This window comes from Cibotium barometz, chromosome 1, assembly GCF_041138505.1.
Source record: "Cibotium barometz isolate CiBa-2024 chromosome 1, ASM4113850v1, whole genome shotgun sequence".
In the NCBI taxonomy this organism is placed as follows: domain Eukaryota; kingdom Viridiplantae; phylum Streptophyta; class Polypodiopsida; order Cyatheales; family Cibotiaceae; genus Cibotium; species Cibotium barometz.
In genome coordinates this window covers 78725230-78735928 of record NC_141046.1, presented here as the reverse complement: position 1 = coordinate 78735928, position 10699 = coordinate 78725230, and the positions used below count along the sequence as shown (strand labels likewise).

General features: G+C 43.1%; 1 protein-coding gene across 1 annotated transcript; it reads right to left on the bottom strand.

The window, feature by feature from the left end:
• Positions 1 to 7021: 7021 nt before the first annotated feature.
• LOC147642459 (uncharacterized) lies at positions 7022 to 10226 on the bottom strand. Its single transcript, XM_086780535.1, has 5 exons — positions 8684 to 10226; positions 8181 to 8438; positions 7967 to 8032; positions 7700 to 7765; positions 7022 to 7592 (listed from the first exon to the last, which is right to left on the bottom strand). Exons 1-5 carry the CDS (start codon positions 9830 to 9832, stop codon positions 7431 to 7433), a joined length of 1701 nt encoding a protein of 566 aa, XP_086636661.1. The 5' UTR covers positions 9833 to 10226; the 3' UTR covers positions 7022 to 7430.
• Positions 10227 to 10699: the final 473 nt, after the last annotated feature.

The window sequence follows — 10699 nt, the reverse complement described above, 5'->3', positions numbered from 1 at the left end:
ACCTACAACAAACAATATTATTTATAAGGAGATCTTGATGACTTCAAAGTGATAAGTCAGGTTTCTTATTTAAGTTCTGGCAGCCCATATCACACTCCACAAGGCAAGCGAGGACTGCCGCATTCCTGTTTGATTGCTGCAGCTCAAAGGTGCTACCTCAAGGATCCTACTACCCCACATAAGGCCATGCTAGGCCTTACCTAAGGAGCAAGATATTTGCCCTCGTTTGGCCACTGTCTGTCCTTTCTGCTTTGCTGGCCACAATCCTATTGGCTCCACCAAGCAAGGGAGTGTGAGCACATGCTAAAAAGCCTATGAAAGGCTGCTCTCCATAGCATTGCCTCTGCAAAGGTTGTCCTATGCCAAGCTGTTGCTGCCATCACCTACAAGCGCTCCCATCTGCTTACCTCCTGGCACATAAGCACACAGGCCTTGATATTTCGCTGCTTGCACCATTGTACGGAGTTAGACACTGCTGGAAATTCATATAATTCGAGTAAGACCTCTCCACCATTAAGCACTAATGGCTACTAAAGAAGCTATTGATAAGTTTACAACATGGCGATCAAAGATCATGTACCTGTTAAAGAGGAAGAGCCTATGGGGCATCATCAATGGTCGTCAAACAGAGGAGATGCTAAGAGAAGCATTCGAGGAGAAGAATGAAAGAGCTCTTGGCTTTATTGTGGCAGGCCTTAGTGATCAGTGTATCTATCACATTGATGGAATTGACAATGCCAAAGGACGCTTGGGAAGAGCTCAACAAAGTCTTCGGGACACAAGCAAAGCACTCCAAGGTAAAGCTTCTAATGCAACTCTACAAGCTCAAGTTCAACCCTAAGAAGAACTCACTATGCACATTAACAAATATAAAAGCATTAGGCAATAGTTAGCAATGCTTAAACATGTATTAGATGATGATGAGGCTAAGGCAATTCTGTTGGCTAGCTGTGATGTTGAAGGGTATGAGCTCTTAGTAGAAACTTTGTCAAATATGGAGCACTTGTCAATAAGTGACATAGAAGCATCTTTGCTAGAAAGTGAAAGCAAAATCAAGGCACATTAGATGCACCATCCACTTCAGCACATGAGATCGAGTTTTTGTGATCACAAAACGAAACAAGAAGTGTAACATTTGTGGACTAAACAACCATGACGAAAAAGATTATCGTTCACAAAGGAAAACAACCATGCACTATTTGCAATAGGTTCGGTCATAATGAGTCCAATTGCTATCACAACAACAATCGTCAATTCTATTATCATCCCAACAACAATCGAGTCCATTATGAGCATAAAGCCAATTTTTTCGGAATGTCAATCAAAAACCATAATGTCTTCACACCTAGCAAAACTTCCAATGTATCTGTGTCCACTGGATACCTCTTCTAGCCAAATCCAAATCATTTGTAAAGTTCATCAACTAGCACCAATGATGTAGCCAAGGGAACTAATTTGTAACCCACATCCAGATAGTCTTGCACATGCTGTAAGATGCATGATAGGGGGCTAAAGGGGGAAAACACCATACTCCTCATGAAGGATAGTAGAACTCAGCAAAAGATCCGACTACACATCAAGGGGGGGTGTTGAGAATCGTGATGTGTAGCATGGGAACCACTGCTAGAAACCTCTAGAAGATAAGGGAAGCCACTTGTACTTGCTCATGATTGGATGTATCTGCCCATATAATAGGCTCAGTATCAATGCATAGTGTGGGGGTTTTTCTAAATGTATGGCCCGTATGGTGTATGATCCTCCTTGAAATCACATCATGCAGCAGAGAGGAGCAACCGAGAGAGAAAGGTGAGAAGTTGGTTGCTGTAACAAATTTCGAATTCTCCACGCCTAAAGCAGCAAAGGCGGACTTCAGATGTTAACCTCTATTGCAGCATCCTATCCTTAATCACATAGTGCTCTCACATCCACCATTCTGAGACATATAGCACTGCCACCCTTCGTACACGGTCCTCCACGTTGACTTACTGGCGAATCTTCAAGCCACTGCTTCACGGTTGCGCAGTTCACACTCTCGTCGGCGTTGCTCTCCGCCCACCTCATTTTTCGAGACACCCAATGCTACTGTGTGGTGGTTTGTTGTTCGCAATGTGCTACCATTTCTCTCATCTATCTATTCAACTATTATACGTTCACCACCCTCGATAGTTCCTCACTGCTTGCCGGGTTGGCCTCTCCGTTGGTGTCCATGCGAACTGTGCACTGTGCGCTTATCCGTTGCATCCTTGGTGTCCATGCGAACTGTGCACTGTGCGCTTATCCATTGCATCCTAGCTTTATGGTCCGGACCCTTTTTGGCATCCTAGTAGACAATATTATTTTTCAAAAGATTAAGCTTTTTCGTGTAAAAGAATTTAACATTATACAAGCTTTACAATTTCATTAATTTAAAATTTACTAACTATATCATTTGATTTTTTAAAAAAAGAGGCTAATAAATTCTTTTTCTAGCTTGCCTTTATGTTTAAGTATTTTAAATCTTAAACACGCCACATCATCACACAAACTTTTGTTTTTTTAGAAGCTGCTATTTGTGTTATAATAAAAAAATAAAGCATTTTAACAACATAGTTATTTTAAAGATGATTCAAGTACAAAAAAATTGGTATATTTTGAAAGTAGTGCTTTGATTTACTTTAAATTATTTAAAATTTAAGTAAATTTTAGTCTTTTTGAGAATCAATTTGTAAATTTCTGCCCAATACTAAAAAAAAGATATATATTTTCAATATTTAGAAGGGAATATTTTCAGGTAATCCATGTCAATTATCTATTTTACTCACCAAACGTGTTATAAGGTTTATGCAGGAGACTTGTGCACAAAGCCTCATGTATAAAGCTTATGCATTAGCGATAAGTCTCTATGCATAACCTTATACATAAGCTTGTACATTAAGCTTATGCATGAGGCTTATGCATAAGCCATATGCATAAGCATCATGTATAAAGCCATACATGCATAGCCTTATACATAAGCTTATGCATTAGCCATATGCATAAGCATCATGTATAAAGCCATATGCACAAGCTTTATGTATAAAGCTTATGTTTATGGCTAATGCATAAGCTTTATGCATGAGGTTTTATGCATAAGCCGCATACATGAGGCTTATGTAAAAGCTCATGCATAAACCTTATGCATAAGCTAGATACATGAGGCTTATGTATAAGCTCATGCACACAAACCTTACGCATAAGCCAGATACATGAGGCTTATGTATTAGGCTTATCAATATGGGTAATATGAAGGCTTCATGTATACGACAGCTTATGCATACGGTTTATGCATAGTTTTATGCAAGCTAAGAATGCATAGCCTTATGCGTAGCCTCATGCAAGCTATGAATGCTATACATAAGGACTATGCATTAGCCGAGTGCAACCTAGGCATGCGGGTAGCTACCAAAATGCATGAGCAGCTCCCATTACGTGCCCGTAGCTACTGACATGCCTAGGTAGCTACCCAATGCATGTCGGGTGCTACCTAGGCATGCGGGTAGCTTCCAATGCATGCTGATAACTACCAACACGCACCGGGAGCACCCAATGCATGCCGCGTGTTACCTAGGCATGCTAGTAGCTTCTAATGTATGCCAATAGCTACCGCCATGCACTAGAAGCACCCAATCCCGATAGCTATTGACATGCACGAGCACCCAATGCATACATAGGCATGCCAGTAGCTTCCACCAATGCATGCTGAGAGCTACCAACATGCACTGGAAGCACCCAATGCAAGTTGGGTGTGCTACATAGGCATGTTGGTAGCTTCCAATGCATGCCCATAGCTACTGACATGCACCAGGAGCGCCCAATGCATGCCGGTAGCTTCTAATGCATGTTGGTAGCTACTACCGACATGCACCAGGATCTTCCAATGCATACCGAGTGCTACCTAAGTATGCAAGTAGCTACCGGGGTGCACCAGGAGCACCCAATGCATGTTTGGTGCTACCTAGGCATGCTGGTAGCTTGCAATACATGCTGATAACTCCTGACATGCACCGGGATCTCCCAATGCATGTCGGATACTACCTGAGTATGCTAGTAGCTACTGGCATGCACCGAGAGAACCCAATGCATGCCAGGTGCTACCTAGGCATGCTGGTAGCTTTCCATGCATGCCGGTAACTCTCAACATGCACCAGGAGCTCTTATGCATGACGGGTATTACCTAAGTATGCCGGTAGCTATGGGCATGCATCGGAGCACCCAATGCATATGGGGTGCTACCTAGGCATGCTGATAGCTTCCAATCCATGGTGATAACTTCCGAAATGCATTGGGACGGTACCGGCATGCCGATAACTACTGACGTGCATCGGGAGCCACACACATACACTAGGAGCACAAATTGTATGCCAAGTACTACCTAGACATGCCGGTAGCTACTACGGACATGCACCGGGAGTACCCAATGCATGTTGGGTGCTACATAGGTATGCCGATAACTTCTAATGCATGTCGGTAACTACTAACATGCACCAGAAGCTCCCAATGCATGTTTACTCCCGCTGCATGCATGCCGGTAGTTATCGGCATGCATTAAAAGCTATCAGCATGCCGTGGTAACACCCCGCATGCATTTTGGTGCTCCCAGTGCGCCGGTAGCTCCCGATACATGTCAATAGTTATCAGCATGCATTGGAAGCAACCCACATGCCTATGTAACACCTGACATGCATTGGGTGTTTCTAGCACCCAGCATATGCATTGGTGGGTGCTCCAGCTACCGGCATACTTAGGTAGCACCCGTCATACATTGGGAGCTCCCGGTGCATGTGGGGAGTTATCGGCATGCATTGAAAGCTACCGGCATGCCTAGGTAGCATCCGACATGTATTGGGTGCTCTCGGTGCATGCCGGTAGCTACCGGCATACTTAGGTAGTATCCGCCATGCATTGGGAGCTCCCGTTGCATGTCCGTAATTATCGGTATGCCTAGGTAGCACCCGACATACGTTGGGTGCTCCTGGTGCATGCCGGTAGCCACCGGCAGACTTAAGTAGCACCCTGCATGTATTGGGAGCTCCTAGTTCATGTCGAGAGTTACCAGCATGCATAGAAAGCTACTGACATGCCTAGGTAGCACTCGGCATGCATTTGTGCTCTCACTACATGCCAGTAGCTACCGACATACTTAGGTAGTACCCGGCATATATTGGGAGCTCTCGGTGCATGTCGGGAGTTATCGGCATTCATTGGAAGCTACTGGCATGCCTAGGTAGCACTTGGCATACATTCAGTGCTCCCGGTGCATGTCAGTAGCTACCGACACACTTAGGTAACACCCCCCCGGGTGCTACATAGGCATGTGGGTACCTTCCAATGCATGCCGGGTGCTACATAGGCATGTGGGTACCTTCCAATGCATGCCGGTAACTACTAACATGCACCGGAGCACCCAATGCATGCCTAGGCATGCCGGTCGCTTCCAATGCATGCTGATACCTACTGACATGCATCATGAGCTACCAACATGCACTGGGAGCACCCAATGCATGTCGGGTGGTGCTACTTAGGCATGCCGCTAGCTTCTAATGTATTTCGACATGCATTAGGAGCTCCCAATGTATGCTGGGTGCTACTTAAGTAAGCCGGTAGCTATCGCCATGCAGTGGGAGCACCCAATGCATGTGGGGTGCTACCTAGGCATGTAGGTAACTTCCAATGCATGCTGATATAACTGCCGACATGCAGCGGGATCTATCGGCATGCCTTGCGAGCACCCAATGCATGCCAGGTGCTTCTAATGTATGCCGGTAACTACTAACATACAACGGGAGTAACCAACATGTACCAGGAGCACCGAATGCATGCTCGGTGCTACCTAGGCATGCCGGTAGCTTCATGAAGCTGGGATAGATAACTTTTTAAAAAAGCTAGGGAGAGTGGGAGAACTCCTCAGTCTGCTGCCCTTGCTTTTTTTGTTTGCAGGTTTATTTTCGCTACTCCACAACGTTTTTTCGCTACTTAGCAACATTATTTCGTTGCTATTTTTTCACTGCGATCCCATTGCAGCGAAAATAGAAGTGTTCCTAGTAGCAAAATAGGCCCGATATCTTCGTACCCTTCTAGTTGTAAAAGCGGCTATTTTCTCGTGCTAGACACTCATTCTCTTGTAGTGAGATTATGTGTGCAAATGGATACCGTACGATGAATTCTAGCCATGTAAAGCTTGAGGAAAATTGGAAGAGAAAGTTAAAAAACATGATTAAAAGAAAATTAACAACTAATCACTTCTACTTAGTTTATATTTGGTCCACAACCTAAAAAAGATTTGGTACTATGCTCAGATTTGCTCCAAGAACCATAGTCTTAACAAAAAATATACAAAAATCAAAGGAACCATGGATCAAAATACAAGAGCTCTGATACCAATTGAAATGGAATGCAAGATTAAGCACGATTTATGTTCCTATTTGTAGGCACAATAGGGAGTTAGTGAGTAGGGTTGATTGCCTCTTATCAACACCAAACTTATGAGAGGGTGGAGATACAACACAAATGCAGAGGAGTAGTGGAGTGGAGGAGGTGAAGGGAGAAGAGGGAGGTCAAGAACAACACAATCGAAGGTCGAGGGGTGCCGTGCATAGGCAAGCAAGGATGAGGAACATGGTTTGTTGATGAGTCAATGCCTCTGGGGTTAAGTAAGTGTATCACTTGAGTCACGAGCGAGAAGTAGTTTTTTAAATCACTTTTTTGAAACAAATTTACAAAAGTTGGAAGACAACACTTACATGTAGGCTTTTGCCTCGTATAAGAATTTTCCCACACTCGACTCGTGGTATTCTACATAATTTTAATTGCCCCGTATCATGAATTTAAAATTATCCACGTCTTGAACTGCCAAATTATCTCTACAATAGGTGCCTAATGTTTTGTGGATAACAGAAACTTAGCGATTAATTAAAAAACACCTTAGCTAACTATTTGATCCTCTTTCTCTCTCTTTCTTGACACATAATTATACGCGGAGAAGAGCAAATGAAACTATGTAAACTATGTCTGCTTTTGGGAATATTTGATCTGAGGTGGTAAAAGCTTCAATATCTCATCTGATCAAGATGATCCGAGCTACTATTAATCTAAGCAATAATCGAATCATTAGCTATGATCCGGCTTGGGAATACAAATATAATAGCTGCCACGTTCCAGTGATGAAAGAATTGATGAATGCGGTGTAAGAGATACAAATAAAGGTTGTCTTGCATCAAAACGAGTCACTCTTTTAGCGCATGATCGGCTCTCAAATATTGATCCTTGTCCTAAAAGAATGACTCATTAATCACTTCCATAACTATAACCCCAATCGATTTTGACGCATGATCGGCTCTCAATTCATCCTTGTCCTAAAAGAATGGCTCATCAATCCAATGATTCTAATTAATGCTCAACTAAGCTGCTTAATCTCATGCCTTTGCTGCCTCCAAATTAGCCTTGATATTAAACTTCATGTCATTAATCCTCGACTCTTTGGAAGTAGCCTCAACCAATTTAGCCACTGCCGCCAAATTGCTTAGAGAAAACTTGTCGCCCAGAGGGGTTGGCCAATACTCATCCGTGGCAAGAACCTAATAATTATAACACATCAATCTCAGAATATTTATCAAAGGCATGATCAAGACCAGATTATTCTTAGACTGTATTTAAGTTGGAGATTGTAACTACAAAAACCTGCCTTGACTTGTAGCTGCAGAGATTTGACATAGCTGATGGCTTTCTCCAACATAGTCACAAGATCAACCTGTAAGTTTCAATAGATCAAAAGATGTTTACTCTCTAGAATGCTTTGATTTTTCGAAACTAATTAAACCCTAGTTAGCAAGTAATTTGCCCTAATTTACCCATCCTTACAAAGCGGTCGAGTTAAAGGAACCCTAGCAGTATATCTGCTGCCAGTATACGTACAAATATACTGATTAATGAACGTGAGTGTGTTAATTACCTTAGAGCCGTTAGGCACCAGTTGTTGCAAGGTCTTGAGGCGCTCGCTGATTCTCTCTCTACGGTTCTGCACAAGGACCAAATTAACGTTAAAATTAAGCGGATTAAATGCTTAATTCAATCAGGCTCCGATAAATGCAACATAAAGTCAATAAGAAGTGATTAACATACACAAAGTGATATTAAATCTTTATAATTTTCCGAGGATTACATACCCTTGCTGCGATGCTTTGCGGATCGTTGGCGACGCTTTGCCTTGCTTTTGGCTTCATATTTATCTGGCTCAATGTGGGTCTCTCTTGTTTAGTATTCATTGGCTCTGAGTTGGGCGATGATACTAGAGATTGGCAGTTGCTCCCAGCTACTAAGTTCTCATTAATATAATTGGGGTTAACGTTCAAAGTATTGTTGCAATTCCACGAGGCCGGTCTCTTGGAAGGTGGTGAGCATTGTGCTGGAGGCCACTCTCCATCCTGTCAGCAGATATTTTTAGAACTAATCCCCATGAAACCTTTCATTAATCCGCTCTAACAGCTTTCCTCAACTCTAAACTTAATACGTTAATTAACGTCTATATATTGTCACTGTACTACTAGCCTTCACCCCTATAATTTCAGCTAGAAAGCCTATCGATATTGATTAAATGAATCGTGCATTTAAAGATGAATTAGGGCTGGTCGAAGATTAGTAAGCAAGAAGGACGTGCCACTTAGCTTACCGGAGTGGGACGCTTGTTTGAGGGTTTGGCAAATATTGCTTTTTCATTGATCTGATCAGCTAATTCCCCTTTGTACACTTTGATCAGATGATGATTTCTACAAGCTGATGTAAAATTGGTGTGCTTATTTGGGCCAATTTTATCTTGGCCCAACTGATTAAGGTGAATGGGGACAGATTGTGAGTGGTTTATCATAACATGAATGGGATGGGCAGCTTGACCAAATTGTTGATGTTCTGGCACCATATTCATGTTGGTTGTGAGAGAAATACTATCCCGTTCTTGGTGAACATCCTCTGCATGTCGCAAGAAGTGGTACCAATTCTGCTCTTGATCACTAGTACCCTTGCACTGCAACATGCTGAAATTGCTATCATGTTGAAGGCATGGCCTATCATTCCCGACCAAATCCGCTACATGAGCCTTGACCTCATTATGATGCAAAGAGTAATTCAGGTTTGAGTAGGGAGTGCAAGGGTTAGATCCAGGGTAATATTGATGCTCACTTAGCATGTGTTGGAATCCATTCAGAGATTGCATGTCGGCGCTAGCTGAGTAGAAAGAGGGCTGACTTTGTGGCAATATACCAGGGATGGGTGCATTAGTACTGTTTGGGCTAGCATATGATTGAGTTCCTAAGGAGAGGTCAACGTGAGGGTGGTAATTAGAAGGGTGGATAACGTAGTTGTCACAATGTGCAGGTGAAGCAGTGGAGAAGATTGATGTGGCCGAATCTACCACTGTAGTAGAAGAGATATAATAAGGCCAAATATTGTAAGAAGTGTTAATAAAGGAGCTGGAGGGAGCATCCCAAGTTGATGCATTTGCAGGCAAGAGGAAAGGTGACGCCGTGGTGCAGTCATCCTCTCCTAGATTGAGGATAGGTTGATTGGGGATAATTGGGCTTTCATTAGTGTAATCATTACATAAATTGCCATCCGACGGTGGAGATGAACAGAGAGGTTCACTTGGGTAGGGATTATTGTTGTGCAATACGGGGTTTGATATTGAGAGCTGCATTACTGGAAGCCTTGGTTGTAACTCAGCTTCTTCATTGATGATCTCCTGCATATCATCTGTTCCCTGGATCCCTTTGTCTATGCAGCTAACTACTTGCCCTGCATTTTTCTCCATCATGAGTTGACACATAATTTTGTTGGTCGCTCCTGCAGCTCGACCCGCTTCGCTTCACTAATCAAGATTAATGAGGCTCGGCAATGCACCCAGAACTTCGAACACCTTGGTGAAGTTCGTCTTAGTGAAGGTTGGATTATTCTACTATAATTAGAGACCCGGCCAATATGGAGCTTATATGATCCAGCCAATACACTAAGGCGCTGAATTCAAATAGTTACAACATTAAAATGCTGTTCAGGCCAGTGCTATGGGGTACGGCCGTAGAGGGTAATTACAGTAAGCTGAATTAAACAGTTATAATACAATGCTATTAACAGCGCTAATATTGGGGCACAAGCTTGGTCAAGCGATTAGTCTTCTTGGAATGCTAAGGTTATGGCAGTTTTAATACTGATGAAAGTTTGGAGGAGAGGAGAGAGCAAAGAGATGATGCAGATAAACAAGGTTTGCGGGCTCGCCCTTTATACTTTTGGCGAGCAGTGAAAAATGTCAATAAAAAATTTACTCTCTCCCGAAATGTCTCTATATGTCCAGTTGGTATGTCTCCTGCATGTTCTGTGCAGCTGCTGACTCAAAATCAAATTAGCAATTTCTCCATTATTCCCGTAACCGGGAGTTCACACTAGCACCACGGACGCCCGAGGATTTGCCTAGGTAACACTTCCTTTTTCCTTAAGCGGGAGATCATACTCGCACACCTACCTGGGCACCAGTCGTAGCCTTCTTATTCGTAAGCAGGAGGGGGTTCACACGCGCCTAACAACCACAACGGGCATCACTTAGCCCCCCAGCCTTCTTGTTTGTAAGCTGGAGATGATTCACACGCGCCTAAGTAGCACATCGACAACCGAGCCCCCTTGCAAGTTGCCAAACAAGGTG